This window comes from Ambystoma mexicanum, chromosome 5p (genome assembly GCF_040938575.1).
Source record: "Ambystoma mexicanum isolate Mex_15411 chromosome 5p, UKY_AmexF1_1, whole genome shotgun sequence".
NCBI classification, from domain to species: Eukaryota; Metazoa; Chordata; class Amphibia; order Caudata; family Ambystomatidae; genus Ambystoma; species Ambystoma mexicanum.
The window spans coordinates 787,215,907-787,232,092 of record NC_090930.1 but is presented as its reverse complement, the minus strand read 5'-3'; the positions used below and the strand labels follow the sequence as shown (position 1 = coordinate 787,232,092).

At 46.4% G+C, this 16,186-nt stretch overlaps 1 protein-coding gene across 3 annotated transcripts in view; it reads left to right on the top strand.

Moving 5' to 3' along the window:
• Window positions 1-16,186, top strand: part of LRRFIP2 (LRR binding FLII interacting protein 2) — a 1,092,194-nt gene that overhangs the window by 586,887 nt on the left and 489,121 nt on the right. For all 3 annotated transcript variants that reach the window (XM_069613205.1, XM_069613206.1, XM_069613204.1), the window contains one exon: window positions 11,308-11,352. In XM_069613205.1, the coding sequence (XP_069469306.1) occupies window positions 11,308-11,352 (45 nt within the window). The remainder of the gene's footprint in view (window positions 1-11,307; window positions 11,353-16,186) is intronic.

Here is a 16,186-nt window from a genome sequence, read left to right as displayed (position 1 = left end):
CGCGAAGCGTGAGCTGCTCTTTGTGCATGGTTTAAATAGCATCAAGAAATTAGTTCCCAGTAAAGAGTTCCAGTACCACACCCAAGTAGTAAAATAGTTCCTAAAGGAAAGTAGTCCCTTCATGGCCTCATGATGGCCTGTACGTGAGTTCTTTGCAGGATGACCTGCACAGTTTGAAGATGGCAATATGATCCTGGCGCCTACGGCGCCAGGACTGAACCCATATAGCCCCTAGACAGGGTTTTGGGAATACCTGGGTCTTCGTGGATGCCTGTTCCCTGGATAGATGACTCTGTTCCGGATGTCTGGGGGCAGACATCGTGACACTATGGGAAAAGGCAACGCCCAGGATAAGTCTTCCATTTCCAGATGGCTCTCTGGATATATCTTGCTTTGCCACCAACTTGCAAGGAGACCCTTGCCAGGAAGGCCATGGGCCCATGCCACCAGAGCTGTAACTTCTCCCATGGCGTTCCCCTGCTCAACATCGGCAGGGCTGCTACATGGAAGTCTGTCCGCACCTACGCAAGATTCTACTGCATTGACCGGGATTTTAGGGAGGTGTCCTGTGACAGCCAGGCAGTGCTCCGCAGCACATTTTCATAAACTGAGTTCAATTGCTTCTGTAGAGCTAAACCGCCTCCCATTGGTTGTTTGTATATACTGCAGTATAATCGTACTCCTAAGCCTGTGAATCAATGAAAGATCCAATGCTGGAGAAGGAACAAGTTACCTGTAACACCGGTTCTCCAGCATTGGTATCTTTCATGGATTCACATGCGACCCTCCATCCTACCCCTCTCTGGCTCTTCTTGGTTCCTACTTTCACATTTCGTGCGCTTCTAAATCTGAAGATGGCCTCCTGGGGTGGAGCTAATGAGGACTGTCATTGGCTAGGGCAGTATGACCCAAAATGACAGGCTATACAAGTGACAAACAGTTTGAAGCTTTACATTACTGAGGATTCCCAGCCTGACGGGGAATATTCATGAGCTTCTGAATAAATGAAAAATACCAATGATGGAGAACAGGAGTTACAAGTAACTTACTTGTTCCTTATTGAATACTATGTACAGTGCCCAAACACAACCTAGTAGTTCTGTGCACCATTTCTAATCGCTTCACTCCTGAATCTTCATTTTCAAAGAAGGGTTAATTCCCTGCTCAGATCTATTCAGCACTTCAGCAGAGAAATTGGGTCTGTGCGATGGGATCTGATGAATGCTTACCTGACCAAAACTGGGATCAATATCTGTTTCATTTGTGTATCGAGGCAATAGCCAGTCTAGTACCATTTGCTACTCCTTGGCCTGATCTCAGCCTTGCGCGTCTTTAGCAAGATGATGGCAGCGGTTGCTTCCCCCCCTTTCAGCTGAGTGAATACTCAGTGTATACTTGAGGATTTGCTCACCATTACTCATCCCTGCAGGTAACAGCATCTCTGGAATTTCTATTGGACTTGTATTTTTTTTCCAATATGTTTTTATTGCATTTTATGAAATGAAGCAAACATAATAGTGGGACTTGAACCATGTCCCTCTCCCCTTCCTCCCTTCCCTCTCCCTCCCCGGCAGCTTAATGTTTATCAGCGAATTGATATGTCCTTAGAGTTGTCTCTCATGTGAACATGTCTAATATTCTGATTTTGTGTGGACACCATTGTAGCATATAGTCACTTTGTAGGTGTTCTAACACCAGCCCCCCAGTCTGTTCGGAGGTTTTGTCGGTCCCCTTGGATGTTATATGTTAACCGCTCCATTGCTATAAATTGCCATAGCCTCTGTAGCCATTCTAGTGTGACTGGCAGTGATTTCTGTTTCCATCTGTGGGATATTGTTACCCATGCGGCTATGAGCGTGGTGAACATTATATGCAGTCTTTCTGCCATATAATGCCATTGGATCATTATCTTCGCCCAAGCTTCTCTGTTGAATCGCCCGTGTCCATTTTGGGATTATTTTCCAGAGATAATCCCATTGGAATTTTGTGATTTCTCTCCCCAGAGTTGTCTCCCATCTCTTTATATATTGCCATTTAGTGTCTTCCGCCTGGGCATTTATGAATTTGTATAGTGTGGATACAAATTTTTTGTCTCCTAGGTGTGTCATGATATGTCTCGAAGGGGGTTGGATCTCTCGTTGCCGCGTGCGTTATTCTTGGGGTGGAGAGCCAATGATGGAGTTGTTCAAATTTGTATCCGTCTTTTTCCGTTAGGCCTAAGAGAGAGCTGCATTCCGCGAATGTTCTGATCTGGTTGTCTACAAACATGTCTCCCACCTTAATGCATTCAGCATCTATCCATTTTCTGAATTTTTCTTTCTCTGTGCCCGGTTTGAATTCCAGGTTCTCGAATAATGGCATGAAGGGTGCCGGGTATATTGTTAAAGATTCTTTTTTTGTCGCCTTGTTCCATATTTCCAGCACTGCTCCCATAATTTCACTAATTCTGAGATTTTGATGTCTGTGTTCGGGGCTGGTCCACAAAAGCTGTTGTAGGCTTTTCGTTGCAACTGCCCTATCTTGTGCTTCCCATATCTTCTGAGTTATTGGGAATCCATTCCTTCAGGACCCAGAGTTGTGCTGCCTCATAATATTTTCGAAAATATGTGGGAGAGCCATTCCTCCCGCGAGCTTTGGGGCCGTTAGTACTATGTTGGAGATTCTTGGGGGTTTTGTTCTGCCAAATGTATTTGTTTACCATTTTGACTAGTTCTTTGAAGAACGTGGGCAGGATTTTTATGGGGAGTGCCTGAAAGTAGTCTAAAAGTCTGGGCAGTATTGTCATTTTTATCACTGTTATTCTGCCCCACCAAGAGATCGACACTGGGTTCCAGCTGTCCATGTCTTTCCTCACCTGTGCTATCAGATTCGGGAAGTTTCCTGAATATAGACCTTGTATTGTGTTGGTGAGCGTGACCCCCAGGTATCTGATCCCTCCTTCCGCTACTCGAAGTTGTAGCTCCCCTGCTTGCTTCTGTATTTCCTGTTTGTCGCCCGCCAGAACCATTAGCTCTGATTTTTGTCTATTTATCTTTAGGCCAGAGACGAGGCCAAAGTTTTCTATCGTTTGTATGATAGAGAGTAGTCTTTTCTGGTTCTGCAAGGGCGATCAGCATGTAGTCAGCATATGCTGCTATTTTGTGGGTCGTTCCTCCCATCGTGATGCCTTTGATTTCGGGCAAGTTCCTTATTTTCGTCAGCAGCGGCTCCAGGAACATTGCGTATAGTATTGGGGAGAGGGAACACCCTGCTTTGTGCCCCTTTCAATTTTTATTGTGTCTGAAAGTTCCCCGTTCACTGCGATTCGGGCTGTTGGTGAGTTGTAGTTGGCCCGTATCATATTGATGTAGGTTTCGCCTAGACCGAATTTTTCCAGTGTTCGGAAGAGTATGGTCCACCCTACTCGGTCAAACGCTTTTTCCGTGGGCGATTCTTCTGATGTCATGCGTTGTTCCGTTTGGGATAAATCCCGACTGGTCCTGGTGAATCAGTTTGGGAAGCAGGGGCGTGAGTCTGTTGGCTAATATTTTGGTATATAGTTTGGCATCCAGTTTAATTAAAGCAACGGGGCTGTAAGAGGCTGGATCTTCCGGATTTTTCCCTTTCTTATAGAATACCAGAATTTTCGCTTCGTTCATTGTGTTTGTGATGTTGGCTGAGTCTTTAAATGTGTTGAAAAGCTCAGTGAGAACCGGATTTATGGAGTCTGGGTAGGTTGTATAGAATATTGATGTGAAGCCATCCGGTCCCGGGGCCTTGTTTTTGGGTAAGTCTCTTATTGCCTTCGTGACTTCCTCTATCGTTATTTGTGCGTTGAGAGTTGACTGCTCTTCTGATGTAATTGTTGAGAGTTTTGTGTCTTTTAAGTAGTTTCTGATCTGTCGCTGTTGGTTTGTCAGACGCGTATAGTTTTTGGTAGAAGACTCTAAATATTTATTTTATGGACTTTGATTGTGTACTCACTTGGTCGTTGTTATCCTTCAGAGCCTTTACCGTTTCTTTGTTGTCTGCCTTTCAGTTGTCTCACCAGTAGTTTGTCTGCTTTGTTGGCTTTCATGGCATACCAATGTTTCAGGTGTAGTAAGTGGTTTTCGGCCCTTTTGGTTCGAATTACCTCCAGTTGGCTTTGTATATGTCTGTAGGCGCTCTTTAATTTCTGGGTGTGCTTGTTTGTCATTTCCTCCCTTATCTTTGAAGGTTTTTTTCCAGTTCTTCTTCCCATTTACGAGATTGGCTGTCCGTCTGTGCTTTTAGAGCTATCAGGTGGCCCCACATTACTGCTTTGAAGGCTTCCCATATTGTGGCCTTCTCTGTTTCAGGGGAGTTGTTCTGGGCAAAGTATTCTTCAATGTAGCCTCTGATTGATTCTCGCATCACTGTGTCTTGCATGACTTCTCTCGGAAGGGTCCAACGCCAGAGTCCGGATTGTTTGCGGCTGGCCGGGATTGACATAGAGATGGGTCCGAGATTGATATAGGGCCCGTCTCAACCTCCTGTATTTCCCCTAGAAGGCTCAACGATGCCCAGATATATTCTGGGGCTTGTGCTGTGCACATGGGAGTGATATGTGTACCCCGGTGTCGGGCCTCTTATTTTCCGCCAAACGTCTTCTAGTGCTAGGTTCTGCATGGTATTCTTTAGAGATTGGGACGGGGTGCGTTGGTGTGAGATGTTTGGGTTTCATCTGTCTTCACTTGGTGTCCAGACCATGTTGAAGTCCCCGGCCAGGATCGTCTCTTCTTGTGTGAAGTGTTCTAATTTGTTCAGGGCGTCTTTCAAGAATTGGTCCTGGCCCGTATTTGGGGTGTATACCGTAGCAAGCGTTAGAGGACGGTTCTCGATTTGCATTTTTGCTGCTAAGAATCTCCCTTGCTTGTCCTCTAGGGTGTCTCGTATTTGAACGTTGAAGGAGTAGGCGAATGCCACCAGTACCCCCTTTGTTTTCTTTTCTCCATCATTTGCATGGATTATCCGATTATATCCTTTCAATTGAATTTTCCCTTTGTCCTTTTTCTGTATGTGTCTCTTGTTGCATAATTATGTCGTAATTCCCCTGCTGTAGATGGTGTTCTACTTTCTTCCTTTTCACTGGGGAGTTTAATCCTCTGATATTATGTGTAAGGATTTTCAGCCCCATCCCGATGCGTGATTCTGTTTGTTGGATCCTTTTCGTTTTTTTTACTGTTGATTCTTTGCTGAGTGCCGGCGAGTTCCCTTCCCCTTCGCTGATCTTGTCCCTTGCTTTTCCCCTTTCCCCTTTTCCATTCCTATCCCCCCCATTATGTACCCCAACTGAACCCCCCCCTCCCCTCCTCTCCCCTTTCCATTATAACAGTCCTGAGGAGGACTCTGGGCCCTACGATCGCTCGGGCGTGTTGCCCTCCATGCCATGCCCTCTCACACTCAGGAGTAACTATGTCGTGAGGAGTCCTAAACCTCACAAAGTCTCTTCGAGTTCCTGTGTGGTCCCAGCTCGCTACCGCAGTGTGTGTACCAGTGGTGGCAATTTGGTTTCTGGTTTTCTGTAGGAATTCTGGTGGTCGCCATTCAATATGCACATGGAGGCTTGTGACCTTTATTTATGTCTTGACGACTCCGTGGGGCGTTTTGCGCTTGGCTTTATCGTGGACCAGCCCCTAGGGGCTCTCCTCCCCTGGGTTGGTTCTCCATCGTTGGTCTGGGGGTCCTCTTTCTCCTGAAGATTCATGATCCGCTTCCCTTCCTCGACCGGGGTGATTCTATGTTGCTTCCCTTCCCATGTGAATAAAAGGCCGAAAGGGAATGTTCGTTTATATCGTATTTGCTTTGCCGACAATTCCTTTGTTTGTGACATCTCCTTGCGCTTTTGGAGGGTTGATTGTGCCAAATCTTGGTAGAGTAGTATTTCTGTTCCATTCATCCTGATAATGGTCCATCGCTCTGGCTTTCCGCAGGATCTGCTCTTTTTTGAGGTTACGAAGCCATTGCGATCAGGACGTCTCTGGGGCGTGCACCGGGTACTCCGTTGCGGCGTGGACCTACCCTGTGTATCCTTTCAATCTGGATTACCGTTTCATCCTTCTCTTCTAGGATGCCCCGAAATACTTGCTGCACTGCTTGTTTGAGGTCCTTGTCCTGGACCGTCTCTGCCATATTTTTGATTCGGATGTTTGCTCTGCGGGAGCGATTTTCAAAACCCTCGCATTGGGCTTCCAACTCCTGGGATAGGCTTACCAGTCTCTTTTGTACTTCCGCATACTGTTGTTTCTTCATCTGTTCTGTACCGTTTTTTCCAAGATATCTGTTCTTTCCTCTAGATTCCCCATCTCTATTTTCAGTTCCTGGACCGCCTGCTTCATTTCTCCTTTCATAGACTCAAATTGGGAGTGCATGGAGGTCATGAATTGTTCTTGGAATTCTTTGAACCATTCTTTCATGTCTTCTTTAGTGGTCATGTCTGTGTTGTCCTCTTCCCTGTGGCTTCTTTCGCCTTTCTCGTTTTGCGTAGATATTTTCTGGCTTGTCGCTGCATTAGATCCCCAGAGGCGCTCCAGGTTCTGGTCTTGTTTCTGTTTGGTGGCTGTGGCTTTAGCTTGCCTGTGTCTGGATTTGGACATTTGTGCTTACGCAGCGTGATCTTGGTTCGAGGGGTTTGGTGGTACCTCGTGGTGTAGGAGTTGGCCTCTTTCTGGTTTGTAGTGGGTAAGACTTCCTGCCCGTCTCCTGGATTCCCCCTTGGGAGTGGGTCTGTTGCGCCTTGCTGTGGGGGTCTGGTCTGTTGATTTGGTGCTTCTTGGGATGAAGGGGTGCTGTCTCTCCCATTGTGTGTACTCATTGTGGACCCTTCTCGAACAGGATTACAAATGCAGCTGAAGAGATTCAACCCTATGAACATTTTGGCAGCAGTTGGGAGTTAACCCTGTGAATCTACTGGACACTTTTGGGATTTAACCCAGTCATTTTTGTTTCAGGTAGTATATTGGCTGGGAACTGGAGTGCGCGCCATGCCCCCTCTTGTTTTTCATGTATTTTTGTAGAGAGCCGGACTCCAGAGGCTGCAGCACCAGAGTTATTATGCCCCACATTGGAGAGCCATAATTATGGTTTTCCTCCCCTCTCCCTATTAAGGGTAAGATGTGTGCTTCTGGAGGGGAGTCATTTCCTGGTCACCTGAATTGTTAAAATGGTTTCACTACAGCTACCATAATCCTTAGAGACTGCAATAGTAATTATATTGGAATCACCTGGAAAGATAGGCAACACATCCTCACTGATGACAGTTGGAGACACAAAAGCGCTAGGAGGAGAACAGCAGTGCAAATATAGCTGAAGGGATTCAACCCTGTGAACATTTTAGCAGCATTTGGGATTTAACCCTGTGAATGTATTGGACACTTTTGGGATTTAACCCAGTAATTTTTGTTTCAGGTAGTATATTGGCTGGGAAGTGGAGTGTGCGCCTCGCCCCCTCTTGTTTTTCATTGTGGACCCTTTACAAGCTCACCACCTCTTGATACTTAGCCTAGACCTCTTATCACTGCTACCTTGAACTGGTTTGGCTACAGCTCCCAGAGTTGCCCCTGTCACAATATAGGTTGGGCTTCTATACATCTGTCCACCAGTCAAGAGTATAGAAAATCAGTCTTAACCGTATTTGCGTAAATGCAGCACATGCCTATCTATTTAGTTGAGCCTATGACTACTTCTGAAGTTCAGCTTGATGCTTTTTGGCTGTTGCGTTGCCAAGGAGACTACAGGAACTGCAGACCTTTTTTTCAGGGGAACCTTTTACAGTTTTAAATTTGGACCAAGTCATCCATCGTATGCATTCTTTATTTGCTTCCAAGGATCCCCTGTATTTTCATTTACATCGGGAAGTATCCCTACTTTTTTTCCATAACCCATTTTTCAGAAGCTACGAGGCACTTGACTGTTAAGATGTTCATAGAGCCCTGGAGTTGTACCTAGTTAGGACTATGGAGTTCAGTGTGTTTGAGAGACAGGTTGCTATCGGAGTCCTGCTCTCCTGGCAGGCGGGCCTCCAATACCCCGATTTTATGCTGGATTCTTTCCGGCACCGTGAGGTTATTAAATTCAGAAACTCTCTCCCCAATAAAGCCTTCATGTCCAAGCAGTGCAGGCTAACTCAAGCTCCGCCCTTCCAGCCCTAAGTTATTTGGCACGTTAGCACTAGGGCTGCTACTTGAACTTATGTCAGCGTTTTGCAAGCATTAGTTTATCAATGGCATTCCTAGAGCCGATTCTCGTTTCAGCCAGGCTGTGCTGAAGAATGCTTTTGGATATGTTAGTAGTATTTCCAGTCTTCCCTCTTATTTCAGTGCTCTCCAATGTCCCATAGGTAGAGAACAAAGGGATGTAGGAGTAAGCCAAACATGCTCCTTGTAGCTACTGCTATACTGTTAGTCCATTGTTTCCTTGCCTCCATATGCCCACCCACCTTCCCCTCTAAAACATAGCCATCAGTCCAGTATGGCATAGAATGGCCGGATGAAAAATACCTGAGAGTACAGAAGGTGGAATCTGGGTGTAGTGGAGAAGCGGTCTGTTGGTTAGCAGAGCATCCACACTGCATTATCCTGCCTACAAACAACTATGAAAAGGTAGGAGGGAGGTAGTCTATGCGGCCAACTGCATGTTCGATATGGAGCTGCTCGTAGTGGTGTGAACAAGAAAAGAAACCTTTGAGAGCAGAAGCCACAAGATCCTTCCAGAAACGCACGTGGAACGGAGCTGATGGTGGAAATCCTAATGTGAGGGCCCAAGAGGGAGAAAAGAGTGGACAAAAGCCTACAGCAGTTGAGGCGAAAACATATGCTTTAGTGAAAGTTCGTTTTTGCGCTACAAACAATAATTTAACAATGAATGTTACATGCTGGAACACAGACCACAAGTTCCTAAAATAGAAAGACCAGTGAAAGACTGTTCTACAAATAGATATTGAAAATTCTGAAAGATCCAAATAAGAGTAAGAGATAAAATATAGTTGACTCCTGAAAAATATTTTTTGTTCTTTTCTTGCTTATAGCGCAGAGCTAGCTCAAGAGCAATGGGAGAGCTTTACAGTGGGAGGGGGCCAGCATTGGGCTTGTCATTTTATACAGTAGCGTACAACAAATGTTGGAGAGTGGGAGTGGATTTTTATTTGTCAGACAGGTAATGTTGAAAGAATTTGTAAGGAACTGGAGGATGGTGGCGACATTTTGAATCTATGCTGGGATTGAGTTTCAGATGGATGGGTCATGGCAGACGGAGGACTCTTTGTGAGTGGGCTAGCTTAGGCTCCAAATATACAAAAATAATCTAAAGGTTTTTCATCGGCAGAGTCTGGTGTTGATTACACCGACTCTGTCACAGTAAGCAAGTCCCGGAGCTACCAATTGAAGAATATGGTTATTTCAAGTAGTAACATTGTGCATATGGTGCATAATTGAAACAACGCTTTGTAAAATGAAATGCAATTTGTCTGGGATTCATTTTCCAGCATGGTTCTCACACGATGAATTGATTTACTCTTAAAATATATTTAAAATAATTATGCCCAGCATCTTTCCTTAGTAGGCATGAAACCTAAATGTTGAAATGTTTTACTGAGGATTTCGGTGGTTGAAACCTTGGTCGGCAAGGCCAAATTATGATAGAATTTAAATGTAACAGACTTGCAGCTTTTATTGCGTTTGCATTTCATAATGGCAATGTATTTATAACTCTGATAACTAGGATCTTGTGCGGGTTTTTCTTATAACCTATGCATTTGTTGACATGGACAAGTACTGTCACCTCGAGGCACTGTGCTCTGTGCACACGTGTTGTTGGTTTTGCAGTCGACATAGTCGCATCCTTTCCTATGGAATACAAGCCACCAGATCCTTTACTTGTTATCTTTAATCATGCAGCTCTATTTGATCTAAGGACTAACCACAAGCGAGCCTATCCATTTTGCAGATATGATTGTTTTTATTTTAGCATGTGTATACGCTCAAAGGTTTATTGCAATTACTACTTTTGGATGTTTTTGCTTTACGTTTTTATGCTTCTAACCTAAATTGATTTTAGTTTCAAAAATGTTTTTTTGAGCAATTTCTTGACTGTTGAAAATTTGTTTTCCCACTCCTATTTCACACCAACAATACGGCTGCTAATGGATCCTCGATGCAAGCTAGATAGTTTTCAAATTTGTGTCTCGCAAATAAATGTAAAATGTTAATGATTAACCTCCTTAAATCAAGTTCTCTGGGTGTAGCGGTGGTTAGATCGGTGAAAGGGTTGCTTGTTGGAGGGAGAGGTGTTATGTTAGCAAAAACCTAATGTTATTACCTTTGTGGGTATTGGTCCATAGTGGCGACATTACAGATACTGTGCCTTTGCGCAGAACAAAAGTCCCAACCTCCCCCCCGCCACCCATCCATTACACCGGCTAAGAGGAGCAGCGGTTTCTGGGGTGTCCCCGCTTCCATTAGATGGAGAGCGGGGGACAAGAATGTTTTTTTAAAAAAGGCCAACAAAAAAATAAAGGGCCCTGCAACGCCAGATCTGTCCCATGTAAGTGGGAGGAACTGACGCCGCAGGGACAGATGAGTCGGCGGCACACACAGAAGTGTGCCACCGAAGGCAAGTAGGGAGGTTGCGGCCACGGCCAAAGTGATGTATGTGATCACTGCGCTGTAATGGAAGTCGGCTTTTTGAAAGTAGACCTTGGACGCCCCAGTGATTACATAGATCCCCTGTTTGCAAGCTCTCACTTCGAGTTATTTCATAACTCGTTCAAGGACATGCCACTGACATATTGGCACTTTTGCTTCACATTCCATTTCTGAAATATAAGAAGTGGTTCCAAGTAGCCATTAAACGGTATCACTACATATTATCCCCACCAAAAATATTGCCGTACATAGGGTCGTCTGGAACGGCCATAGGCGATATTTTTGTGGGGGGAAATTTTTTGGGGTTCTTGGGAGCCAGGGTTGCGGGGGTGTCCCCTGCAGGTTCCATGCCTTAATATCGCCGCAAAAATATGGCAATATTTTTGTATGCCGATATTCTTGCAGGGATATTAACACATGGAACCCATTAAACCCTCATGGTTTCTCAGAATTGTTTAACTACTGCTTAAGTATTTCAAAACCATCCCTTTATGCCAGAAGATGTTGTCATACGAGTTAACAGAGTTGATGTTTTTTTTTTATTATTACTTGTACAATAAATTTGTTGTGAAAATTAGACTTGTATATGAAGTGACACCGTATATGTAATTGGTGCAATGATTCGGTTTTTCTGTACACGTTCTTATTTTTTCATTCTTAATTTCAGCTGGACGAGAAGGCTGAGAAGCAAAATTCAGAAGTTTTTTCTCGGGTGAGTATTTGTCTATCTTCTACACAAGTTGTTTTCAAATGGGGGATCTCTGGTAGGCGGAAACTTTCCAATTAAGCAAGTTCAGAACCAAGGGTGGTGAAGGTGCAGTTTGTTGGTGGGTGTCTGTACCTAGTGTATATGATTTAGCTGTGTTCAACTCTAGCCAGCCTTACCTGCCTGAAACATTTTATTAAAAGCTCTGTGTTCTTTACTGTATGGCACAGAAGCATGTGTGATGCAATCTAAACTTGGACATTCGAAATGTTGCCTTTGATATAGATGCTTCAGCAATCAGCCAAGTAGTACATGTTTTAGGTGATAGCAGGGTGGACTTTAATGCACAGTGTTTTCATTGCAATTGTATTTGGCAATACATACAAGAGCCCTATTTGTGTCCCACAAGGCTCACACCTCTATTTTTATTTTGTTTAAAGCGCAGACCTTGCTTGAGAGCAGTGGAGCACTGTACAGAATGTGGGTAGCTGGCATTTTGGCGGTCATCTATTAACAGTACTGTGAAGTCTGTGTGTCAGTATGTGCATTCATTGGAATTAGTCCTTGGTTAGGGGTTGTTAAGAGCCATGTTTTGAGAGATTTGTGAAATTGGAGAATTGTGGAGGCATTCAGAGCGGACACCGGGATAGAGTTCCAGAGGGTGGGTGCATGACAAGAGAAGGAATGTTTGCTGGTCCTCTTTGCAGACGAGTTTTGATTCAAGCCGGTTGGTGATTTGCTTCGCGAGGTGCGTTTGCCACCAGTTATGTGGAGCTTAGCCACCAGGTATGCTTGTGTGCTACTCATGACTGCTTTATGGGTGATACATGCAGTCTGCAAAAGTATCCTGGTTTGGAGTGGAAGCCAATGTAGTTTGCGTAGGATTGGGGTAATTCGGTCATATTTAGGTGCTCCCGTAATAAGACCTGCTGCAGTGTGGTGGACTGCTTTTAGCGGAGCCAAGTAAGCAGGTGAGAGCCCTCTCAGAAGAGCATTTACACCATCTATGTGTGATACCACAAGGGCCTGCTCTACGGTCCGGTAAGTCCTGTGGCGGGATGAAGGTTTTGATTTTTCAAAGATTGGAGATTCTGATCCAGGCTATTTGGGTCGTCTTGGTTATGCGTTTCCTGGAGGACTTATTGCTTTCAATGGTGAAGCCTAAGGATTTTGCAAAGTCTGAGTTGAGGATCGGATCCTTCTAGGCGCATATCATTGAGTCATTGTTGTACAAGTTAGTTTTTAGCGGGTGGACCGATGAGGCCAATTCAGTCTTGGATGGGTATAGTTTGAGGTAGGCAGTTGACATCCAGGACTTGATAATGGTTTGGTTATCGCAGAGACAAATGATGTTCTGCGTGCCATTTGATCTAATGTACAACTGAGTATCGTCTGCGTATTGGTAGATGGCTATGTTGGGATCTCTCCTCTACAGCGTTTCATGTTGATCCCACAACACAGATCCATATTCTATTCCAATCCAGGGTCGCTGATGTGCAGGTATTCGATCTGGCAAGCTAATGCCGAAGATATTCCTGAAGGCAGTGCAGCATCTAATAGTGTTTTACTGTGATACCCCAGAGGACAAATGGGACAAAATGTGCACTACCACATCTCCGTTTTCTTTAGGTTGGCACAGTGTCTGATAATTTTACACAGGCAACACCTATGTTAGTAGGGTCACTTTAAAAACACAAAACGGACACGCTTGTCACCAGGAAAATGTTCAAAGCACATTCTTTAAATTCTTGCTAGGTTTTATTTATTTAAAAGCACATACTGGATATTAAAACTATATTAAAACCAAGAATATGTATCCAAACCGCTTTGCCTTAAACACCATCTTATTTGGGGGTGGCGCTGTTGAGCAGCCCAAGGTGGCTGCTTAGTTCTCGAGCTCCATGTGGCTCCGGCCGAAATCCGCCATCAACTGCGGTATCATATAACTTTGCAGCCCAACACTTTGTGGATCTGCTACTACGCCCTTTCTACATGCTCCACAGCAATCCCGGCCTGAATCGGTCCCGGGAAGCCGGCAAACTGGGCTTCTCGGCCAGCTGACTGTCGGCAGCCGGGGCCTTCGCGCGCTCCCGGCTCCCGCCTCCTTCCTGCCGGCTCCCACAGTGGCTGGCGGTGACCACTGTGCGCGGTGCCCGCGTGCCCTGACCCCCTTCTGAGGGCCTCATTACATGGCCTGCGCCTGACCCCCCCTGGGGAGAGACTCCGCCATCGGGTGCAATCGGCTGCCTGCGCTGGAGCGCGCCCCCACTCCTCTCCCTCACATCACTCACCTTACCGCAACGTGGGGCGGCTGAGCAGGAGCCTAGCTGCCCCCCTCCCCCCACCCCCGAAATCCACGGCCCATGATCCCGAACCACGGACACCGATACCCAGGTGAGGAGCGGGGTGGGGGAAGGGGGGTGGGCGGTATGTGGCGCTCGTGGCTCCTCTGGGCTGGCCCTCATCACCCTGCCTTACTGCCTGGAAAGCCCGGTGCATCCTGCTTTGGAAGGGGGCACCATAATCGGATCGCCTGCGCCGGTGGGGGGCCTCCGGGGGACCTAATTGCTGGACGCTTCTCCACCTAACATCATTGGAGTTCCGGACTACACCGGGGTTCCTGACTCCCCCCCACCCCCCCTTTGCCCGAGGGACTTGGAACTGTGTGGCCTCTGGTCTAGCGAAGTGTTTGGCCTTCACTCTGACTGAGGAGTGAACTCTCACACAGCAACTGCTGCATCTCTCTACCAGGAGAATAACTGCCTTTATGGGCTAACAGCCTTCTCCTACTGGTCCCTGAATAGTTTCACGCTCTCTACTTGGCTGCAGCCTCCCTGCCTTCACTGCTGCCACAATCTGCCCATGCCACTGCTACAAGTACAGTGCCTGACACCTGCCGTCACTTTGTACCTCTGAACATCCGCCCTTCCCTACTAGCTCCAACTGTTATTTCTAACTCAACTGAAATTACACCGGCAATGTCTAACAGATCTAGAGGGAACTTGAAAGGGGGAGCCATGGACAAATTCACCAAGACCGTCCCGAGGACGGAATCTGCCCACACATCGTCCCTACTGGAGGAACCAGAACCGGACCCTCATCCCTGCGCAACGGCCCCCGACCTAACTACCCTCATGGAAACTATGGCTAAAAACTTTGTCTCATTCCACGAGAAACTGGATGACATTACTGTCAATGTGGCCTCCCTAAAAACACGAGTGGACCAGGCAGCCACCAGGATCACCGACGCTGAGAGCAGAAACTTGACGAATGAAGATGACATTCAAGCCTTGCAGAACAGTCACCTCCTTATCACGCGACATGAAAAGTGTGAAAGCAAAGTGTGACGACTTGGAATCACGCTCTCGTAGAAGTAACCTGCGAATCATCGGGGTCCCGGAAAAAACCCCTGAAAGGGCATATGGAGGACGCCATTGAAACCCTGCTCAAAGATCTCCTAGACAATCGGGCCCTCTCGCCCTACTTTACAGTGGAGCGCGCCCATCGAGCCCCATCACCGCGCCCCAAACTAGGCGACATTCCAAGGCCCATCATCGCCAGAATTTTAAACTACCGCGACAGAGACCTTATCCTCTGCCTAGCACGTGAGAAGGGAGACCTACGATTTGAGGCCAATACCATCAGGATTTTCCGATAGCGGTACAACAGGAGAGACGCCAATTCCTCGAGGTCAAGAAACTGCTCAGGGAATTAAATGTCCTGTACGCCATCCTGTTCCCCGCACAACTCAAAATCACACACAATGGCAAATTATATTTTTTTTACTGTGCCTGACGAGGCGGTGAAATTCATTACAGCACACAGCCCTCTCCATGATCCAATTGGTGGCCGCGCCGACGAAGACTGACCTAATGTATTGTGACCTAATGCGGCCTAATCAATCTATCCAGCAAATCCCCTTTTTTTTCTCATTAACGTGAATGTGTCACTAGCAATAACGTACTGCAAACCCAGCATACTCAGCCCCATCTACAGGCATCCGGTTTCAGGTTTACCCTTGGTACTTTGGACATTGATCTCTGTTCATTTGTCAGAGCATGGAACTGACCATGACCCCTTGGTACTTCCTCATTCCCATCCGGCTTTCGATGACCTGTCGACTTTGGGACCTGACATGAGATCTGCTTACCGCAGAACCTGTCTCTGACGGCTTCCGCTGTCCTACATGATGCACAAGCGGCCGTCCTCACGGCAACAGCGCACCCCACTGCAATGGAAATGTTTGTTTGGTTGGGTGGTATTGATGGTTGGCCCCAGTTGGGCCACAGTAGGGGCACATCCCCGTTGGATAATGTCCTTTGACATCTTCTGTTTAGGAAGTGTTGATTTTATTATTTTTGTGGGACATGTTGGTAATTACAGGTGGTGGGGTTACACTGCCCGCTTGGATGGGGTGGTGCGGGAGGGGGGAGGAGTGGGTTTGTTGTATGTTATGCAAAAAGGCAGGGGCGGATTAGCAGACCAGTGCATCGGGGGGCCCCTATGAGGGCAACCTCCGCCCTGGACTCATCTTACGACAGCGGTGGTGGGATGTTACCTAAATCATTGACATGCCTGTAACAGTGATATCCTGGAATGTGCGAGGCCTGAGCAATTACAGCAAGGCTCGTAAAATTATGGCGTACGCCAACAGACATGATTGTAAAATACTGCTCCTGCAGGAGACTCACTCAATGGGCCCTCTGTTCAAGAGTATTGCACCAACATGGGGACCACACAGGTATTTCACCTCCTACTCCACGCGCGCTAGAGGGGTGCTAACGATGATCCATAAGTCACTTAAGTTTGTTCTCCACAAGAGCTATATAGATCCCGAGGG